This window comes from Saccostrea cucullata, unplaced genomic scaffold, assembly GCF_032062105.1.
Source record: "Saccostrea cucullata isolate Sc308-1 unplaced genomic scaffold, CSIRO_AGI_Scuc_v1 ctg1400, whole genome shotgun sequence".
In the NCBI taxonomy this organism is placed as follows: domain Eukaryota; kingdom Metazoa; phylum Mollusca; class Bivalvia; order Ostreida; family Ostreidae; genus Saccostrea; species Saccostrea cuccullata.
Window position 1 is genome coordinate 34,308 of NW_026939831.1, and position 23,960 is coordinate 58,267.

The following is a 23,960-nucleotide window of genomic DNA, read 5'->3' on the forward strand; positions in this document are numbered from 1 at the left end:
TTAAATCAAAACTGGTCGTACAAAAATTATATAAAAAATTATGAAGATTATTTTTACTACCAGCTACCTAAAGAAAGTTTTTTACCAAAATTAAACGACAGGTTTCTTCACAAAAAAATTTTGAATTTGAAAAATACGCTATTTTCAAGGCTTAGAAAATTCATAGTTTTTCAGTTTGAGGTCTTTAAAAATTGTTTTTATGATATGTTTATCAAAAAGATGACTATGTTTTTGTGTTAAATTGTTAAAGGAATAAGCCAATGAAATTTGATATGTATCTAACCTTGCTTTTTTGAAAATCAAGGTTTAAGTAGTTCATTGATTAAAAATTTTCTCTCCTTGTAAACAACTAAAGGGGGGTAACTTTCGGAAGTTCCTGTCCAAAAACCACTCGAACGATTTTGTCCAAAATATGCATACATGCAGTAGATATAGTCATGTACTAAATATACAAAAATAACGAAAATTAAACGACAGGAATTTTTTTGGGTAGGTGTGTTGTACATCCTTAAAAAAGTAATTAAAATATAAAATCTTAATATTATGTAGGAAAAATGTATAAGTTTCACTCGAAATTTCATTGAAGTTCCTTGAACAGTATTGATTTTACAGCGCCAATCTACGAACTTTTTGATAACCCCTCGTATTGAATGTATAACTGTATAACAAAACATGTAAAATAATTAAAACCCGAAGCCACAATCTATTCTGTATTGTAGATTTGCACTAATAACTTCCTTGTTCTACCACCGCCCTTCTGTCCGTCCTTCCGTTCGACTGTATTTCTGTCTGTCTATTACTTTCACTTCCAAGCGTTATCCGAGAAGCCTTTAAATTTTTGCAATAAAATTTTACATAACTCCCTATGGCCTGAAGAACACGTACCGGTATAAGTCTGCCTGTGTGTTATGTTGTATTGAAATCAGACCGAAACTGTAGGAGGAGTGGCCTTTTGAAAAAAATTTATTTCAAAAAAATGTCTATTTTTAGTCACAAATAACAACTCAGTTCATCGAAATAAAAACCGATGTATAGAAATGTGTATCGTAGCTTAGTCTACTTGTGTTCCAAAGTATAATTTTGAAATCGCACCAAAACTGTTGAAGGAGGAGCATTTTGAAAATACTTTAGTTTTCAGTTTTAGTAACAATGTCAACACCTTTCATTGAAATCAGGTGCCTTCAACGCCCAAGGAACAAGCGGAGGACGGAAGGCAAGATCCTCGGAGTTAAGAGTGGTCATGCGGTGAGTGAGAGTCCATGGATCGAGACTTAAGTAAGCAATGCGAGACTTAGTCTTAACCAATAGGACAAAACTTTTCTGAAGCATGAAACTTTTATGTCCATAATATAAATGAAGCTGCACAGAGATACAGTTACGGCCGGACACAATCAAAAACCAGAGCGAACCCCGGGTTCACTTTCTGGGTTCTAAAAGCGATTGTGAAAAACTTTTAAAATATAAAAAAAGAAAATCTAATATTAAGAATACTTTTTGAGTGTTTGCTGTGCTCCTATCTTGTAATATTAAATAGACTTTTGAACTCAAATACTACACGTTATATCCGCATATTTCCTAACATGTGTAAATTGAAATATAAAATATTTCAAACAATAAATCGTGTGTCATTTTTAATAGTGTTCAGTACTAAATGTGTTTTGCTTCGTAATTTTACTACTGGAGAAAAATCAATACCAAGATTTTTTTAAAGATTTAGTGCACTTGATGTCCTAATTTTTCAACTTCTTGCAAGTTGCCACTTATTTAAATATGCGCTTGTAGGCAAGCCTTAATAATTACTTGTCTGTTTATTTAAATTTTTCAGCCCAAGAAGGCACATGATACCAAACCTAACACAAGATCACTGATCCCTAAAGACAATATAGAGTTTAAATCGTTTTGCTTAAATATTCATTAAGATATTTAATATGGCTGTTTTGTTTATTTCCAATATATAATCTGCTCATCAAATGTTCAGGAAGCATTTGAATTTTAATAAGACTAAACTTGATTTAAAAAAAAATTACAGGTTTAACATATGTAAATTTTACAGCTTTGCTGTGTACTTAATTACATGTATAAATAATATAAAGAACTAATAAAACTATATTATAAGATTGATAAACATTATAGCCAGGTGAATTTTTAATTTTTCGAGATCGTTGTTCCGGGTTTGATTTTCTTGAGAAATTCAAATAGGCACATGTAAAGAAAGGGCCAGAGTAAGAAACAAACCAAGGAATCTTTAAAACATTGGTCCTGTGTAAGTAAGTGAATGCTTAGAAACCTGCGGCCACAAGTTCCAAGTCAAAATTTAATGTTCTTTCAATAGTATTCGTTTTTTTGTATTCAAACGATTTTTTCTCAAAAACCTTCAATATCAAGGAATAGTGAATTTTCTAAATGTTTTGAATGTAAATGCAGAGAATTTTTTAGAGAGAGAATGTATGTGTGAGTTAAGGATTTACTCTATAATTTAAGCTTGTCTACTTATTAACAAAATGTCCGCCGAAACTCATAGCCTTTTAATTATATCGACAGAAAAACTAAAGTTTAAATCTCCGTGTTTTGAAAAAAAACCTATTTTGCATGCCTGTCTTCTTCAAAACAATCAACTAAATTCATAAAGCATACAAGTTTACTACATAGTTCGAACTATATATACTTCGAGAGGAAGAAAGTTTGGGATTATTGTCTTCTTACGAATGTTCAGGTAGTTTTAAATTCAACAAGATTGTTGTGTTTTTGTAATTATTTATAAAATTACCTTACAAGATTGTGGAGACTTAATGTGTAACCTAACTAGCCATTATAACACTATTTGAATGTAGAGTTTATGCCACCAAGATCTCGCTGTACTGACACTCGCATAAGTGTTGGTGTGCCTTACATCATTTCTGAAAACAAAATATGATTAACACTTTTTTCTTTATAAAATGTAAAAGAAATCATATTTGAAAAATTAATTCTAATGTAAACTCAAGAAAAGAAAATGTCTAGTATATTTGGACATGCAAATAATTGTGGCATGTGGAACATTAAGATTATATCACGAACAAAGGTGCAACATCTTTTATTAGCTAGATTTTATAAATAATTGACGATTAGTTAAATAATTAAAAAAGTGCAGTTATCAAAAGTCCTTGACTAAAAACGTCAAATGACTTTCGTAATATGTTATTACGATGAGTGCATGTACACCCCAAGATTTTCAATTCAACGCGGAGAAAAACCACTGGACAGTGAAAAAGTGTTAATGTAGGTCGACGAAATAATATCCTTCCACATCTTTATTAAGTTCGAACTGAATGAATTTATGAAACCAACATTGTCAATAAAACTAATACGCCTGATAATGCAGGTAACAAATACACATAGTTATCAAAACCCACGCCCATGTGTTTTGATGGATGAAACATATAATGTTAGTTATTAAAACAGCTTTTTAACAAATACAGGTTATCATTTGCTGATTGGAATAAAAGTGAAGCGTAATAATTAAAGTAATTGAATGACAAAAACTACTCGTAATTACTAAAATGACTATGTAATGCACGTTAAAGGTATATAAACCTTTTATAGTGTATTCTCAATTTTCCAAATAAAACATGGATATATTGATTATTTATTCACTGAATCTTCAAATCACCTTTTCAAAAAAAAAAAAATCGTGAAAGTAGCGAATATTAACACTACGAGTTATTTTCCCCTATACATTTTTCCCCAATTGATATTTCTACTATTCCATGGATGTAACATTCTAATGTGACTCGATATCAATGTTTGCTTTTATTTTCCGAGTTAAAACTTGTATCGTTTTTGTCTTCATCAGAGCATCAATGACATTACTGTACAAGACTGGAATAGAGCAACATGAAAAAAGTTCGAATAGTGAAGGTCATTGCAGCTAATTTCTTGCTTGTGATATCCACTGGGGTATACGGTAACTCAGATTTAATGCATAATATTATTGTTACATGTAGTTTAATAATTTTTATATATATACGGATCATATATATATATATATATATATATATATATATATATATATATATATATATATATATATATATATATATATATATATACTGATGATCAGCTTAGTTTACTGATGTAACTTGAGTTCTTCTAGTAAGATTTAAAGCATGTATCTAAGTATTTGCAAATTATATTATACCCCCACCTCCTTTCCGAAGGAATGACAAAATGGTGTCGAACCCTTGTGTGTCTGTCTGTTTGAAACAAATTATCGTCACAGTTTCCTCACCAACAACTCATCGCAGATGCTTGAAATCAAAGTGGATTTTTAAGCCATGTCATATGTTGGATTTCATTTTTGTTCAAATCCGATATCAAATTCCTGTAAATACGTGCGTCTTTCTGTAACATGCATAATAATTTTTCGTCAGTTTTCGGTGCAACTAATCTTGGAATGCTTGGAATTTAAGCTAATTCCTTGCTAAGGAGGTCATATGGTTGGATTTTTTTTGTTTAAATACGGTGTCAATTTCCTGTGTATCTATGCATCTTTCCGTACCAAACATGTAAAACTCGGTTAAAACGAAGTCGCTGGGACCTATTAAATTACTTCGTTATATCCGTAATTCGATGTAACAATATAAGAAATTCACGAAATCTATGCAGCTGGGAATCCAAGATAACGAACAAGATGACTTCGTTATTTTCGCAATTTCGGTGTTCGTACTAAACAAGTTTTACAAAACAAATTTTCTCTGCAGTTGTCTCAGCAACTACTGAGTAAATTTTAACACAAACGTGAAAGTATGCAAATAGGATTTTATTTTCATATGAATCTAACGAAAATTTCCTGTTAATCCTTGCATCTGCTCTAAACTGAATATAGTGTATATTCACATCAGAGCAAGGGTATTTCTAGTGAGGAATCGCTCATAGACCTCTTTCTCATTAAGCATTTTATAATTTTTAACCTTTTATAGGCATTAAATCTAACTCTACTTACAGGCTTTGACAAGACGTATTTTTTTTACTACCTTTTATAGGCATTAAATCTAACTCTACTTACAGGCTTTGACAAGACGTATTTTTTTTCTACAGGCCAGTGTAGTATAACGAATTGTCAAACATGCAGACAAGAATCTGGTGTGACGTCATGCTCACGGTGCAGTAGTGGTTACTTCCCCTTGTCAACGACTTGTCAACCCTGTAGCCAGGGATGTAGAGCAGTGACGTCAGGATCAACATGTGATGGATCAACCGGAATTTGTGCCAGCGGTTGTAATACTGGTTGGATTGGAGAAAAATGTGATCGGTGTGATAGTAATTTTTACAGTGCTGGGGGTAATTGTTACCTGTGTAGCGTCAATTGTGTAAATTCATGTGACGGAACCACCGGTAGCTGCTTTGGAGGATGTCGTCATGGTTACTGGGGAACACGTTGTGAAAATACCTGCAAACTTTCTTGTGTACAACAAAGCTGTTACTATACAAACGGCACCTGTACAACCGGATGTGCTAATGGATTTTATGATGATCGCTGTGAGTCTCCTTGCGGATCTTGTCAGTGTGAAAGGCAGTCAGGAAATTGTACCGGTTGGTGCGATGCTGGATGGTTTGGAGAAAAATGTGACAAAAGATGTAACTCTGCTTGTTATCTGGAGACCTGTGAAAGGAATGATGGCCACTGCACGTACGACTGTCCTACTGGATTTTACGGACCTTTCTGCAATAAGAATTGCAGTACCGGATGTGACGGAAAGTGCAATCAAGACACTGGAGTATGTTTAACTGGATGCAAGCCTGGACTTTATGGAGACATTTGCACGAATCCATGTAATCCAAACTGTAAGACTGGATATTGCTCTAGATCCGATGGATTGTGTGTTGGTGATTGCAAAGATGGATTTTTTGGTGATTACTGCTATAGAAGTTGTGCCACTTCCTGCAGTGGAAACTGCAATAAAGACTCGGGTCTTTGTTCAGGTAATTGCCAAGACGGCAGATTCGGAGATTTTTGTGAAAAGTTTTGTACCGCTGGGTGTTCGTCTAACACTTGCGATCGAACTTCAGGAGTATGCACGTCCGACTGCATCTCTGGATTGTACGGATTATATTGTAACCAATCTTGTGCGACTTGTGATTCAACTGGCTGTGAAAAGTCAAGTGGAATCTGTACCAGTCAATGCGATACTGGATATTTTGGTAGTATGTGCACAAATCGTTGTTCCTTTGGTTGTCTTAATGAAGCATGTCAGAAAAGCAATGGAGATTGTATAGGAAACTGCAAGGTTGGTTATTTCGGCGCAAACTGTTCTCAGTTTTGTAGTTCTAACTGTAATAGCTCTGTTTGTTCCAAAGCCTCTGGTGATTGTTATAGTTGTACTAACGGTCGATATTATGGTCCAAAATGTCAAAGTGCATGTCCAAATTGCGATTCACAGGGTTGTTCGTTTGAAACTGGTGTGTGCATTGGGTCATGTTTCCCTGGATATCACGGGGCTAAATGTGATCTTCAATGTAGCGCAAATTGTGAAAGTCAGTCATGTGACCGAACGTCAGGGAAATGTTTAAAATGCAAAGTAGGGTTTCACGGGTTTAATTGTACAATGCCTTGTAATGGAAATTGTCCGTCAAATTTATGTGAACAAGATACTGGTTACTGTTCTCAGAATTGTTCAATAGGTTCTTGGGGCCAAACCTGCACAGGAAGGTGCAGTTCGACATGTTTTCAAAACACTTGCGAGAGAGATACAGGGTATTGTCATGCTTGTGACGACGGATTTTACGGTTTAACTTGCAATCAGAATTGTAGTAATCAGTGCTCGTCGGGTACTTGTGATCGTTCTATTGGTTCCTGTATCGGCTCTTGCAATGTTGGGTATTATGGATATAAATGTGATTTTAAGTGTGTTGAGTACTGTAATGGCTCTTGCAACCAGGTTATTGGCATGTGTGACAATCCTTGTCCACATGGACGTTTTGGTGATTACTGCTCTATGCTCTGCCAGGAAACTTGCTATGGAGACGATAACAAATGTATTCGATCTTCAGGTCATTGTGAAACGGGTTGTGATGTGGGCTATTTTGGCAACTTTTGTGATTTAACTTGTCCCAATTGCGACGCTGCTGGTTGCCACAGATCGAATGGCTCTTGTATCGCTTCTTGTAAAGTAGGATACTATGGGCCGTCCTGTAACCGTACGTGTAGTCAGACTTGTAATAACCGTTTATGTGCCAAAGATTCGAGCTATTGCACTAATGGCTGTACATTAGGGTATTTTGGCAACACCTGTGAAGGCATATGTAATCCTAACTGCGATTCCTCTGGTTGTCACAGATCTACTGGTGTTTGTTTGGGATCTTGTAAACCAGGCTATTATAACCCAACATGCTCAGGAGTATGCAGCCCACAGTGCAAAGGCGGAACTTGTGAACGTTTTAATGGTACCTGCTCAGAATGTAACATCGGTTATTACGGGGCCTTCTGCAATTCAACGTGCAGCAAATGTGACAGTCAAGGATGCAATCAAGCCGAAGGTAAATGTTTTGGAGAGTGCCAGGTAGGGTATTTTAGAGAAAAGTGCGACAAACTTTGTAGCCAAAACTGCGCTACCGCATCATGTAAAAAGCTTGATGGTCAATGCTCTGCTTGCAGAGATGGTTATTATGGTCAAACCTGTGCATCAACATGTAATTCATTTTGCACCAGTAACAAATGTAACCAAACTACTGGTTATTGTACATATGATTGTCCAAACGGATACAAAGGCAACTATTGCAATGAACTATGCGATTCAGCATGTGCAGATAATACCTGTGATAGATATAGCGGTGCATGTGTTGGTAGTTGCAACGCTGGGAAACATGGTCAATATTGTCAGCTAAACTGCAGCACGAATTGTGGTTCTGGAACTTGTCTTAAGGAAAATGGAGACTGCATTGGTGGTTGTCGCACAGGTTATTACCGAAAAAAATGTGATATTTTATGTAGCCGTCAGTGCTCATCGTCATGCGATCAGATTTCGGGATTTTGTTTTGGGGAATGTAAAACTGGTCATTACGGAAACTTTTGTGAAACTCAGTGTAGCTCTTTTTGTAAAAGTGACACATGCGATAAAACCACAGGGGCTTGTACTATTGGATGTGACACAGGGTATTATAGTACATACTGTAACCAGACGTGTAGTACATGTGATGACACTGGTTGTAACGACAGAACAGGTGCTTGCTTAGCCAACTGTAATGTAGGTTTTTATGGCTCCCATTGTACGTCGCAATGCCAAAGCACCTGTCAAGGCGCTTGCCAGAAATCGACAGGACTTTGTTTAAATTGCCCTACTGGATACTACGGAGATTACTGCTTACAAAGCTGTGTCAACTGTGATAGCAACGGATGTGCCTTATCTGACGGAACGTGCATTGGATTATGTAAGGACAATTTGTTCCATGGTCAGTATTGTAAGTCATCTTGCAATGGAAATTGTTTAAACGGTACCTGTAATAAAATCTCCGGAAATTGTGATGCTTGTATTCAGGGTTACTATGGTCCAACATGCACATTAGCATGCAATGGTAATTGTCAGCAGAATGTATGCAGAAGAAATGACGGATATTGCACGAACCCTTGTTCTGAACGGTACTTTGGACCAACTTGTAATTCAATTTGCAATGTTTACTGTCGAGGCGGTTGCGATCGAGAAACTGGTGTGTGTAATGCCTGCATTGATGGCCGTTATGGTGATTATTGTGATAAAACCTGCAATACTACTTGTGGAACTGGATTGTGTAATAAAAACGACGGAAAATGCATTGGTTCCTGTATACAAGGGTATTTTGGAGACCACTGTTCATTTCAGTGTAGCGCTTCATGTGCAGGAAGTTGTAATAAAACAACAGCTTATTGCGTCGGAGATTGTCAGAATAGGTACTATGGAAACTTCTGTCACTTAGACTGTAGCATTGGTTGCATAGGTGGAGTTTGTGCTAGAGGTAATGGAGTTTGTGGCAGTGGTTGCAAAGCTGGCTTTTATGGAACCTTCTGCAATAACACTTGTCCAACTTGTGACGCAAACGGATGTCACCAAAACGACGGAACCTGCCTGTCTCAATGTTTGCCGGGGTACTATGGCGGGGATTGTTCTCTTCCATGTAGCTCAAACTGTAAGGGTGGTCGATGTGCTCGGTCGTCAGGCATTTGTTCTGAATGCAAAGATGGTTACTTTGGAGAAAAATGCGAGACTCTTTGCAATGCCGGATGTACTGAAAATGCATGTGATCAAAAGACCGGTGTATGCAAGTCTGGTTGTAAACAAGGTTTTTACGGCACAAGCTGCAGCAGGGCTTGCGTTGGATGTAATGAATGTTTTCGTGATACAGGCTACTGCGCCAACTGCACTTCGAATAAATATGGAACCATCTGTCAGTTTACATGCAGTTCTAATTGTAAGTTGTCTTCGAGTGGGCAACTGATGTGCGACAAGGACTCTGGAGCATGTCGTTATCAATGTAGAGATGGTTGGTGGGGAGCAAAATGTGATCAAGCCTGCAACAGAGGTTCGGGATGTCAAAGTTCAGCATGCGATATAAATACGGGATATTGCTTAACGCAGTGCTCTGATGGTTATTTCGGAGATCGATGTGAAAAGCAATGCAGTGCCACTTGTGCTGGCAACAGATGTGATAAGGCTTCAGGTACCTGTTCAAATGGATGCGACAGTGGTTACTTCGGATGAACTTGCTCCCAACAGTGTGTCCAAAACTGTTTGTCTTGCGATTTTCAGAGTGGCAGTTGCGATGTTTGTGACAAAGGATTATACGGAACTACATGTCAGTTCAGTTGTAATAGTAATTGTAATGTTAGTAGTGGACCGGATCAAACATGTTCAAAGGACATAGGTTATTGTCTACTTAATTGTAAATTAGGATATTTCGGAAACGATTGCTCCCAAAATTGTCAAGGCCAATGTTTAAGTGGAAGCTGCAATAGAGCAAACGGACAATGTGACGATGGTTGTAAGAATGGTTATTACGGTCTTTTCTGTACTAATACCTGTCCTAATTGCTTAGATGGAGGTGTGGGAACAATGTGTCATCGAACAACAGGTCCTTGTTTAAATGGATGCAAACTTGGATTTTTCAACGATCAATGTTCTCAAATGTGCTCTTTAGATTGCCAGTCCCACGCATGTTCTAGAACCGAAAGAAATTGTACTGTTGGATGTGTTGAGGGGCTGTTTGGTTCCGACTGCACATCCAAATGTAACCCAAATTGCATTAACGACATTTGTGTACGGGCGACCGGGGAATGTATTGTCGGATGTCGACCAGGTTCATATGGATCTTTGTGTATGTATAATTTTATTTGATTTCTCAAAGTTTCAATAATAACAAAATCTAACTAATAATCACCGTAGAAGAGAAAATTTTCTAATTTTTTTTTTTTTTTAAATTCAAATATGAAGCTAATAACGTATATCACCACTTTGTTTTTATCACAGGTAACTTTAACTGCAGTAACGTAGGATGCCCCAGTGGATATTGCGACCGACAAACAGGCGCCTGTCAGGAAGTCTGTGGGGCGGGATATTATGGTTCTTACTGCAACTTGACCTGTTCCCATTGTGATAGTGCTGGCTGTGACAAATCCACTGGGTCTTGCTTAGGTTCTTGTAAAGCCGGATTCTATGGAATGAATTGTGAACGATCTTGTAGCAGCAACTGCAATGGAATCAGTTGTGATAGGACCTCAGGAAAATGCTCTGGCAATTGCAATGCTGGATGGTTTGGAGATAAATGTGATCAGGCATGTCATTCAAATTGTGCAAATGGAATTTGCGATCGGGAAACAGGGGACTGTGAAAGTTGCATTGCAGGTCATTATGGGGGAAAGTGTTCCTTCTTTTGCAGTTCTAATTGCAATACAGCAATCTGCAATCGTACGAATGGGACTTGCACTGCCTGTGCATCAGGTTGGTACAGCGAGAGATGCAACATCAAGTGTGGAGATAAATGTAAAAACCTTATTTGCTCGCAGGACACAGGTAACTGCCTTGAATGCAAACCAGGATATTACGGACCGAAATGCGATTCTATATGTTCAGGATGTGCCCCTTACAACAATCAGTCTAACTGCGCACAGGTAGATGGTATGTGTTTGAACAAATGCAAGACAGGGTTTTATGGCAATAGGTGCACAGAGGTTTGCAACAACAAATGCAAAAACAATAATTGTGAAAATACAGCATCAAATTGTCTAGATGGCTGCCAAATAGGTTTCTTTGGGACCGATTGTCAATCTGATTGCAGTACCAATTGTCTGAATTCAGAGTGCAGTAAAACAACAGGAGCTTGTTCACAGGGATGCAAAGCACGCTGGTATGGACCTAGATGTAAGTGTATTGTACATATTTATTACATTTTTGTAAAACATGGTCCGGTTTATTTTTGGATACATGTATCCTCTCCCTCTTACTTTCAAAATGTGGGGAGGGTCAGGTATTTTATCATTGAAACGTTTGATAGCTTAAAGGTATCCATGGTTAACTTTTATGGTTCTGCGGCTAATTTCGTTCATTGGATTTTAAATGCTTCAAAAATGAATAAATCTTGACAATGACAAAATTGAAATACAAAACACAATATCATACACTACATATAGTCAGTACTTTACATACTCTATGTTTTTATTTAAAAATATTTTAGGTTCAAATGCATGTAATAGTGCTTGCATGAGGAGCTTATGCAATGCTGAAAATGGTATTTGCTTCGCTTGCCCTGATGGCTTTTATGGAAATCTATGTGATCAGCAGTGCCACGCGAACTGTCAAGGGGGTGTTTGCGACAGAAACGGGACTTGTCTGGAATGCAGACCCGGATTCTATGGCAAAATGTGCAGTGAGACTTGTGGAAACTGCACAAACTGTGACCGAACGACGGGGTGTAAGGCTTGCTCGACAGGAAAATGGGGTAATGCTTGCCAGAATGATTGCAATGAAAACTGTAAATTAAATAGATGCAAGAAGGATGATGGAACGTGCCAAGAATGTACGGCAGGGTTTTTCGGAGCTTCCTGCACTAAGGTTTGCAATACAACAAGTCACTGTATTGGTAATGCATGCGACCAGTTTAGCGGAGCATGCAATGGAAATTGCGTTGATGGTTGGTACAGTAGTCGATGCGAGATCGCTTGTCCAGTGAACTGCAAAAGTAAAGCTTGTAACCGACAAAGCGCCGTTTGCAGCTACGGATGCAGCCCTGGGTATTATGATGATCTTTGCAAGACACTATGCCCAGTCGGCTGTTATGAGTGCAGCTCTGCCGGTATCTGTTTATCTTGCAAAAGTAACTATTACAGTCAGGGGTGCCTTACTCAGTGTAATCCAAACTGCAAACGGCCTATGGATAATTCCCGAGTTTGTGAAACCAATACCGGTTACTGTGTAGAGGGATGTAAAGATGGACATTATGGTGCCATGTGTCATATGAGTTGCTCTGTTAATTGTAAGGGTCTGTCATGTACCAGAGACACTGGAAAATGCGCTGGAATATGTAATGCTAAATTCTTTGGCCCCTTTTGCAACGATTCATGTAGTGGTTGCGAGACTATAGGTGAAATAAGTTGTGAACAGTCAACTGGAAGATGCTTATATGGTTGCAAGTCTGGTTTCTATGGCACATACTGCAGAAATGAGTGTAGTGGAAAGTGCAATGGTAAGGAAGATTAAAAGGACTTGATTCGGTAATAACCAACATTTGCACCCGAAATCAAACTTAGATGGAATAATTTTTTATTATGTTCTAAAAGAGGGTGGGGGGTTACATACTTGACTTCATAGCACTGAATATGTTCATTGGTAATGGCCTCGTATGTTTGAATTGACGTCAATTTAAAATTTCCACAGAAAAAACTAAATATTTCGTCGATATTTTGAGAAAAAATCACCGAGAACAGGTCTGCTTAGGACCGATTTTTTGATATTATGTGTAGAATGATAATGTCAAATAATTATGCAAATATTGTTCCTGAGCAGACCTGTCCTCTATAATTATTTGAATTTTGTCCTTTTTCTGAAAAATAATGCGAAATCCGTCTACATTGTGACGTCATAAAACAAAATTGTCAATAACCTACTTTGAATTACACTATGTTTAATTGATAAATATTTTTCGTATTGTTTATTCAATTTAGGACATTTTAAGAAATTTTTAAAATTTGACTGCGGGGGCAAAGATATGCAGTGTAACGGAGCCATTATTATACTTCATGGAAATTTACATTTTTCTCTGTTTGATATAAGAATTGGCTAAGTTGTAATGTCCTGATTACTGTTTTTTTTTTAAACGCGAGAACCTCACAGTTGTCTAATTTACTGTCACCTTTTACCTGGGGAGTTGAGGGAGCTCGAAAATAACCTGAGTTCATTTTACCGAATTAAATTTAAACACGTACATGTATTCCCATGGGTTGAAATCAGAATAGTAAATTATATTGTGAAATAAGGAAAGTTTGAATTATTTGATAATCGCTTTTCAACGAAGTCTTAATGAGAATAATGCACATGGTGATAAAATTTTGGGACTATATTATTATTATTATTATTTTATAACAAAATAGACTTAGCAGGCTTCTCCAGCTAATATTAAGCCAATAATTTCACAAGGATTTCTTTCTTCACTCAACATTGATCAGTCGTTAATTGTTAGGTCACCTGAGTAAACTCAGGTGATCTATTGCTATCCACTTTCGTCCGTCGTGTATTAAAATTTGAACATTTTACAGGTTCTTCTCTGCAACTGCTCAATTAATTTCAACCAAATTTGACAAAAAGCATATCTGGGTGAAGGGGAACAAGACTTGTGAATTTCATGGCCCCTGTCCTCCTTGGGCCTGAGGGGTTGGGCCAAAACCACTAAAATTAATGCAATCTTTAAAAATCTTCTTTACTTCTGGACATCAAGTAGGCAACCTGTTTTCATTATTGTAATCAGCATTGAGCCTTTTACCAAAATTGTGAAATTGTTAAGTTGATTAATGCTACCTCCTTCAAATTGATTATTACCTTAAAAGTTTGTATATTTGAATTTAAATGTTTTTATTTTTAGTCCCCTACCGGTAAAACCGGAGGGGACTATAGGTTTCCTCTGCGTCCGTCCGTCCGTCCGTCTGTCTGTCTGTCCCCGTCAGTCTGTCCCACTTGGTTTTCCGCACTTTTTTTTCTAAACGCTTGCACCGGTCACGGTAGCCTAGTGGTAGAGCGTTCGCTTCGTGATCGGGAGGCCCGGGTTCGATTCTCGATCGCGGCGCCGCGTCATACCTAAGACGTAAAAAAAGGTAGTGACTGTTCCTTCGCCAAGCGCTCGGCACTAGAAGTGAAAGTCACGGGTCTTTCGGATATGACCTTAAAAACGTAGGTCCCGTGTCACGGTAGGCGTTGGCACGATAAAGAACCCTCACTGCTCAATGGCCCTGAGTGCCGAGTATAGGTCTAAATTTGAAGCCCTTCACCGGCATCGGTGACGTCTCCATATGAGTGAAAAATTCTCAAGAGGGACGTTAAACAATATACAATCAATCAATCAATCTAAACGCTTGCAGATATTGAGCTGAATTTTGGTACGTGAGTGTATCTTAATGAGTTACAGATCAAGTTTGAATTTCGTTTCGCTTCATTGATTTTTGACAGAATTATGGCATTTTGAATATTTTTCATTCCCACTTGGTTTTCCGCACTTTTTTTCTAAACGCTTGCAGATATTGAGCTGAATTTTGGTAAGTGAGTGTATCTTAATGAGTTACAGATCAAGTTTGAATTTCGTTTCGCTTCATTGATTTCTGACAGAATTATGGCATTTTGAATATTTTACATAATCGCTTAATTAAGATCGGGTTCGAACTGCGCTAACTTCCGATTGTCGACAAAAATATGAAGCGCGGAAAAGACGATGGATAAATGAGTTGAATTGTCGTCTTAATGTTTATTATTTTATTAGATTTAAGGCATTTACAACTTCAAAATCTTTCAGTTTAACCTTGGACATGACTTTTGCACATTAAAAAATGACATCCTGAAGAATAAGGGGAACCCGGTAGGGGACATGTATTGCTTATGCAATACTCTCAGAATGCTTGTTAAATTCAAATTCCGTAGGATGGGATGTTAAATGGTGCCCGGAGTCAAGGATAACAACCCCCGTGGCACGTAAAAGATCGTTTCTCTGAAGTTACAAAAAGAGTAGGCTTATTGGGGGCCGCCAGAGAAAACCGTTCATACAATATTTAAATTTCTCCGCCGAAATATGGCTGAAATATTGCCGACTCGGCGTTAAAAAACAATAATCAATCTTTCAAATTGGTTACATAAGTGTAGACTGACGTATGCTATATAGCACTCGGTAGCAAGAAAAACAAGGGCACCGCTAAGCGGAGCATCCCCGCGCGGCAGGAATATCACTGGTAATGGCAATATCTCATGAGATATAAATTCTCAAGATGGACGTTAAACATGTTAAAGATTCATAGTACAACGTATCTTGTTTAATGTCCCTCTTAGGACTATTTTGCTCATATGAAGGCTTGCCGTTTGAGAGCTACACATTTTTCCTATAATAGGCACTGACGGCTATTAAGTACTGAGGGATCTTTTTGTACCAGCATTTACTGGGACATGGGCCCTTGGTTTACACGGTCTCATTTGAAGGACCAGTCTCCTCGTCCCACAGTGTTTATCAAACCCGCAACATAAGGATCAACTCCCTTTTTGACAAAAAAATTAGTGGAGTGTTGTTGTTGATCCATTTTTCTTCACAAAATGTATAGTGCATGGCGTCTTGGTTGGGGGGGGGGGGGGGGTGACATGGATACCAACTTTTGGGTTTTAAATTTTAATATAATGTATTAAATTATTTTTCAGCACTATTTATTTTTTTTTTTTCAGAAAATTATAGGGGGTGGGGGTGTCTATTTCTAACAATATCAAATTGCCTAGCATGTAAGGGGGGAAGGAGGGGTGCATAAAATGCATACCTAATTGGGCAGTTTCCCTTATACCTAGCAGAAACAAATTTTGTATGCTACATGTACTAGTTTCAGTAATATTTATTATTTACCTACCTAATAAGTATATCTCACAGTTACAGGCAGTATGCATTTTTTTTCGTAATGAAAAATAACAGTGTGCATCGAGAGTTTAATTGAACTTGTGGCATAGGTGTCGGAACCGGGGATAGGGTGGGGTGCATGAGGTTGCTTAGCTTTCCACTTTTTTGCAAATATAGACAATTTCTATACAAATGTACATTGAAAATTGGGGTTTACCTTTTTTGTTGGTTTAGCCCCCACCCCCACGCCCAACTTTCAATTTGCTTCCGACGCCCATATGTGGATTTTATTTACAGCTTTCAGGAATAACGTGCACCCTAAATTCCCAGACACCTGTTGGAATATTTGGTAATGAAACCGCGTTCATCAAATTCTTCTAATCTGGTTCCCACAGACTCGACACGGCTTTAAAACTGGTTCCCTAGCGAAAACGATTATTCTCAACTCGTACATAAAATGTCATTGAAACGGTAAAAATGCGATATCTGAAGATATATTTCATCAATAAACTTGAAAATGAATAGGCTTCTTCCTTTTATACTGCCACACAAGTATGTAAACGCTAAGAGTGGTTAATGCAAAAGTTCTCTGTCAATCTTGCCCACAAATGATTATAGTCAACTGGTAAATAAAATGTCAGGGTTTCAAGGCAGAAAAAACGCAATATCTGAAGAAATATTTCATCAATGATTTTGAAAATTAATAGGCTTCGTCCTTTCATACTGCCACACAAGAATGTATACGCTGAGAATGGTTAATGCAAAGGTTCTCTGTCAATCATGCCCACACGGTAACGAACACATACATACGCACATTCGCGATGCTATATCCCCTCTGCAACAAGTTGCGCGAGGGGATAATTTCGTAATACTTCGTCTAATGCAGGAAAGTAAGATGCCAAAGAAACTTAAAATTGCATGTACAGTTGTACAAGTCAGTGCAGTATACAAACGTAACTGCAATAAAATGTAAACAAAAGTAATGCAAGATAACCAGCACAGCCCTTCTAATGTTATTGTGATTTAAATTCAAGACACGTGGTTTAGGTTGATCTATTCAAAGCTTATAGGGTAGAACCGGTTTTATAAATAAAATTGGCAGTAAACATGATTTTGTATAGCCTTTTTCTTTTGAAAACATGTCCTGTAATAAATGTTTCCAGACATTTCTGAAAGACTTTCATGATTTTCAACAGAAAAAGGGTGGCTAAAGGAGGGGGTGTTAAAATAACAAAATATCTTATACTTTTTGGCGAAAATTAGAGCTCGCTAGTGACTGATTCGCTGGTAAAAGATGTGTATTATCATCTTCACTGACAAACCTTTGTTTGCCTTATTACCGGCCGCCAGGAGGCGGTCGGTTTTATGATATGAAAGTTTTAAGTCGCTGTGCGTTTCTGGGGAGTTAACAATTTAAATAAAGATATTCAACATTCATATCACTGGCGAATCAATAAAGCAAACAAAGATTGTCTAAATGTTTAGAAAAAAGCAAAATAATCGTAAAATTAAAATTTTATAAATAATGGGGTAAATATTTCATCCAATCCTGATTGACAAACTCTGATATAACTGAAGTGCGGAGAAAATTAGTACGAGTGTTAGGCATAGTCTAAAACAAAGACCGCGTTGTTAATCAACAATTTTACTTTCTCTTTTTAAAACAGGATCTGCTATATTTTTTTAATGAAGTGTATATTTAAACATTTCCTACGGATGTTTTTCAAAAATATGATGAAATATTGATTTCTTAAAAGCAAAGAATATTATGACATGTTAGTCCAGGAGACTAGGATAGAGCGCATTTTACAATATGCAAAACATTTTCCCGCCACATCTCAACACCAAAACAAAGAGATTGATAGAGAAGAAATGTAGTGGTGGATCTAGAAGGAGTTGGGGGGGGGGGGGTTAACATCTTCTAAGAGAGAGCGAGGAGCCCCACATATTATATATTTGTTGCGTTTTTATTAAGGTAAAACTATAGCTAAGTTTAAATTTAGTTTTGTACGTTTTGTGTAAAAACTACTTAAACAGCAAACTCACCCGAGTTCGTTAAGTTGTACCAAACTGAGTGCAGAGACGCAGAGGACTATGCACAGTTTATATTGCCTATACATGTAATATTGTACATGCATTATGCATTTTTTTTCCTGTCACGAGGATATTTTAACAGATAAATATAAGAAATAAAAAAAAAAACAGCAAATTTCAGTTTTTAAAATAATTTCAACAGTTATATAAACTGGTTTGCGGCCGATTTTTGACGCTTGCGTCAATATGTTTCTTGTATGGCTATTGTTATAAATGCGCACAGAGGATCTTACCACGTGCAACTGACCAATCGTTGAATGAAGAGCAACGTGTACAGTAACACCAAATACATGTTCACATTTTACTTCGGACACGAAGATCAGGTCAATCTATGATCATGTCAGTGGACTGCAAAATAAAAAAAATGTTCTTACGAACAAAATACAAAGATAAGAAACTAAGAAAAGGCGTTTTTAATTTGTTGTGAACGGAAAAAAATGTTTAATAAAATGTATACATGTACGTAGTTATAAAGTGTCAAGTTCAGAACACCAGCGCTTCAAGGGTAAGGAAAACTATCAGTATCTCTTATGCTTTCAAACAAACAAAAATCTGTTTACGTTCGTGATCACGTGTTCGGTCAGGGATTCAACCTGGCAATTGTATTCACCGATAGTACAACAAAGGAATATATATTAATACAGAGGCAAATCGCTTTTGACTTTCAGAAACCTAGACTCCCACCGTTTATTTTTCAAATTAATTGTTTGTCATTTTGAGCATAAAAATAATATTTTTAAAAATGCTTTTTATTAAACATAAGATTTTCCTTTTTTTCCAAGCGTAAAATTCCTGTAGTATTCGTAGTAGCCCATAACGCAATACTCTTTCAGCTGATTGGTCAGTTAAAACCATGCTGATGCCTCATTTGCTAATCTGACGCCAAAAAATATAGTCCCGGTTCCCATGCAAATATATTTGTCCAAAAAGAAATTTTAATTCATGGCTGCAGAAAGTTATAATATAGAGAATACCCATTTAAGTTTGAGTGAATGTAGGAGAGATCGATTGATTGAAGTATATTTCTACAGACATAGTTGATTCTAGGGTAGTGATAACTGAAACGCAACATAACTTTTCTATTTACCATGCCTCCACGTGCTAGTCACTTCCTAGCCACATTTCCGTGAATAATTTACCCTATCTCGCTGAAGTCTCGCTAACTCTCGCCAGAGCCACTGTCAGAGCTACTCTGAACTCACCGGGTTTTATAATTTGCAGAACAACGAAAAATAAAAGGTTCCGAACACATAAGTAGGGGTGCAGCATGAACACGGGTTGTCATATCACATCGAAACCCGTGACAATAAAGCAGTCAGGTGTAACAAATACCGCGTTGATGTATCGTAGATAATGATATCGAAAATGGCGTATGTTTTTTTACGAGTCGTGTTCATCTTTAAAGAAGAAGCTGACAACATAAAATAACCGTCGAACAATCAAACAAACAAAAAAAAAACCCAATGTGTTTTGATATTTAATTCCCTTTATATCATAAACAGAGTGTCCAGTGGGATCATTTGGAATAAACTGCCAGAGTAGCTGTAGGGCATATTGTGGAGGTAACGGGACCTGTCATCCGGTCACTGGTGTGTGTGTCAGTGGATGTAAGGAGGGATGGAGTGGATCAATGTGCGGTGACGGTATTAAATGTGTCTCCTATAAAATTGAGAGTCCCACAGGCCTTTTTCTTGTCATCTGTAAATTAATCCAACAATAAAGATGATTTACTTAAATATGTAATTAAATGAAAATAGAATGACGACGGACAGAAATGAATACCGTATAGGGCGTAATTTTCTTCCCGTTTTATTTTGGCCCTTTCCCACTTGCAGGAAATTTTGCCTCTTTTTAAATTCTCTGTTCTAGTTTTTTTTTCGAGAAAAAATACCCTATTATTTGATTTCTCCCCGTTTTCCAAAATAATGGTAAGACGAAAGAAAACGGGGGTTAAAATTTCCCTGTATGCAGTAATTTTAGCCAGCCGAGTTTAAAAATATTAAAATATATATATACATGCAAAATAATTTACAAAAATTTTTATTTAAAATCAAAATTCTTACTTATACATGTAACATGTTCTTACAATAACAAATATACTGAATAATTTTATTGTGTAAATTTTATGAATTATAAAAATTATGACAAATATGTATTCATTAATTCATCCTCCATTTCCCTTACAGGTCAGCTGCAATCGCAGGCTAGTGTTACTGAAAAAGACAACACAATAATTATAAGTGTTGTAGTTTGTACTGTCGTCATTCTCGTCGGATGTGTCATAATTTTCCTAATACGAAAGAAAAGACAAAGTAAGTTTCGGTCGAATTATTACAAATCGGTGTAGAATGAATTTTCATATCATTTTACAATCTCTATTTAATAGAAATTGCTTTCATTTTCTTAAAAAATAAGGCTTCTTCATTTTAAAAATTTGAAAAATAGTTACTGAAGTATTAGGAACATAGGCCAACTTGCAGGGTGTTGTTCAAGATGTAATTTCCTACTGAAATGGGTGAAGGGCATCAAATTTAGACATATTTTCATACAGAGGGCTATTTTTACCTAATGAATTCTTTATCGTGTCTGCTCCTTCCGTATCATAGTACCGTTGCCGCGCGATGGGATAGAAACAGTCACTAACTATGTATTAACTGTGTTAAAGTCGTAGGTTTGAAGCATGACAGACGAGAATTGAACCCAAGAGTTGCGAGAAAATGTGCTGTAGACACGATTTTTAGCTTTTCTGAGCCAAAGGCTCAAAGAGCTAATGCTATGGCCATTTGTGCGGTGTGCGTCGTGCGGTGTGCGTTTTTTTTAGAATATGGGCCATAACTCAAGAACCCCTTGGCCAATCAGTGTCAAATTTGTTACAGGGTATCCTTGGCCAAAGGGCTACCATTTATACTAAAATAAGGGTTGGGACCCTGAATCAAGGGGAGATAATCAGGAAAACAAAACAAAAAGCACTGGTTGCTAAAAAATCTTCTTCTCCAGAACCACCGGGCAGATTTTCACCAAACTTACATACAAGGATCAGGATATGTTGAAGATTAAAAATTGTTCAAAGCATGACCCTGGGGCAAAAGGAATTGTTCAAAGCATGACCCTGGGGCAAAGGGCGTGGTCTCAAGGTCACTTTAAAGTTGACCTAAATTTACAATCAATAAAAATGTTCATATTTTGCTTACTATAAGGACTAGGATCATCAAATCTTGTGAGTTGATGCATCTTAGGACTTCACATCATGTTAACTCAAAAGTAGGTCACGGTGACCTACTTTTTAAATTTTGCGGGCATTTGTTTTCAAATTGATTTAAAGGCATATTTTGGATACTTTAAGGCCTATGATCATCAAACTAGTCAGTTGATGCATCTTGGGTCCTTGAACAACGTTAACTTAAAAGTAGGTCACCATGACCTACTTTTTGAACTTTATGACATCCTTTTCAAAACATTTAATCCCATTATTTCAGGCCCTGAAAGGGTTAGAATCATCAAATCTTGTAAGTTGCGGCATCATGGGACCTTAAAACATATTTAAGAAAGAGTAGGTCACTGTGACCTACTTTTAGAATTTTGCAGGCATTTGTTTTCAAATTGTTTAAAAAGTATATTTTGATTACCTTTAAACCTATGATCATCAAACTTGGTCAGGAGATGCATCTTGGGAATCTGAAAAATGTCGACCAAAATGTAGGTCACAGTGACCTACTTTCGAAATTTTATGGCTATATTTAAGTATCTTAGGTATTTATTGGCTTAGAATCATCAAACTTTGTGAGTTGATGCATCTTAGGTTTTCGGATAGTGACGACCAAAAATTAGGTCACAGTGACATACTTTTTGACATTTTATCGCTATATTTATGTATCTCTAGTACTTATCAATTTAGAATCATCATACTTTGTCAGTTGATGCATCATGGATTTTCGGAGAATGTCGACCTAAAAGTAGGTCATGGTGACCTACTTTTGAATATCTCTGGTATTTATTGGCTTAGAATTATCCAACTTGTTCAGCAGATGCATCTAAAAAATGTCAACCAAAATGTAGGTCACAATGACCTACTTTTTTTCGACATTTTATGGCTAAATTTAAGTATCTTTGGTACTTATTACTTAAGAATCATCAAACTTTGTCAGTTGATGCATCTTGGGTTTTCTGAGAATGTTGACCAAAGAGTAAGTCACAGTGACCTAGTTTTGAATATCTCAGGTATTTATTGGCTTAGAATTATCAAACTTTGTCACTTGATGCATTTTGTGATTTCCAAGAATGTAGACGAAAAAGGAGTTCTAATTGGCTAAGAATCATAAAACTTTGTCAGGTGATGCAACTTGGGTTTTTAATAGGATACTTAGGGTTAGAGGCTTCAAATACAAGTGATAGGTTGTACAATTTATCAGAAGAGCGATTCAAGGCCCTTGGGCCTCTTGTTGTAGTACATTTTCATTCGCCTTAGATTCACGAAAACGCTTATGGTCAACACATACTACATGTACATGTATCTACCTTTGCACCTTATTACCTTTAAGGACAGATGATACAAACAATTTTTTCTTTGAAAAAGATTTAATTTCATGTCAAAAGTTTAGAAAAGTGGATGGTTCTTAGAATTTTTTTCTCCTTAGAACTGGAAAATGAAATAAACTTGGAAAATATTAGTAATATTTCATAAAACAAATATAGACAAATCACATTCAGTAAAGTTTACAGGTGTTAACTAATTTCAGAATATGTTACCATCGTGCTAAAACTGTAATATAAACTAAAAAAAAATACACCAAGCCAGGTGAATTTTATAAGGAAAAGCTAAATGGTAAAAATCAGCCTATTTGATATTGCTAATTTTTTGTCATTTTGTTTTTCCTCACAAAATTCACCTGGCTTGGTATATTTTTCTCAAGTTTATATTATACTTTTAGCACAAAGGCAACGTATTCTGAATTTTGTTTTCACCTGTAAACTTTTACTGAATGTCAGGGCTCGAAATTAACGCATGTTCGGTACCAATGAAAAACAATTACGGACAAGTGAATATTGCTGGGCACTTGTCCGATTGGACAAGTGATTTTTCATGTAAAGAAGTCTTTGAATATTAATAAAAAAAACAACTATTGATTTAATTGATAAGTTTATCGAATACAAACGGAAGCAGTACATAAACCCGAATTTCGATCCCGATATCAATCGCTATGTATGTTGAAGTTTACACTTGATCGGGATCGATATTCACTAATTGCATCCATGCCATTGCATGGCCTGGTTCTTCCGATGTTTGCCGATTTGGAATAAATCTGATTGAATTACAGATTCACTTGCAAACATTTATGTTGTTGTCATGTCAGGGTGTGTAGATAAATTTTTGTTTTATATGTGTTTAGTCGTTTTTATCAATAACAAGACTAATAAATCAAGCACGTTTAATTTTTTTTCATTTATGTAATAGTTTTTTAGTTTACAGAATAAGATATTCAATGAAATTTTTTTCGGACAAGTAAAGTTGAAGTTCGGACAAGTAAATATCTTGATCACTTGTCCGAATGGACAAGTAGGGAAACAAGAGGCCCCTGGGCCTTATAGGTCACCTGAGCATTATTCAACAACTTCCCAGTGACTGAATTTGATCCATGTTTTAAGCCAGATGCTATAGCATTTATAATTTGGTCATCATAACTATACACTTAGCAGTTCCTTAGTTTGGTTACTTTATACCCATAGGCAGGGTAGGGGAAGGGAACAAAAAATGCATTTCAACTAATCAGTAATATTCAGCAACAATCAGTAGT

General features: G+C 36.6%; 1 protein-coding gene across 1 annotated transcript; it reads left to right on the forward strand.

Annotated features, from left to right (window-relative positions):
• Window positions 1-434: 434 nt before the first annotated feature.
• Window positions 435-19,888, forward strand: LOC134254093 (multiple epidermal growth factor-like domains protein 6; the record flags this gene model as incomplete). Its single annotated transcript, XM_062736649.1, is given in 5 exon segments — window positions 435-476; window positions 5,022-10,323; window positions 10,476-11,366; window positions 11,680-12,687; window positions 19,671-19,888. Coding segments are annotated over 5 exon segments (7,461 nt in total), but the record flags the coding sequence as incomplete, so codon positions are not given.
• Window positions 19,889-23,960: the final 4,072 nt, after the last annotated feature.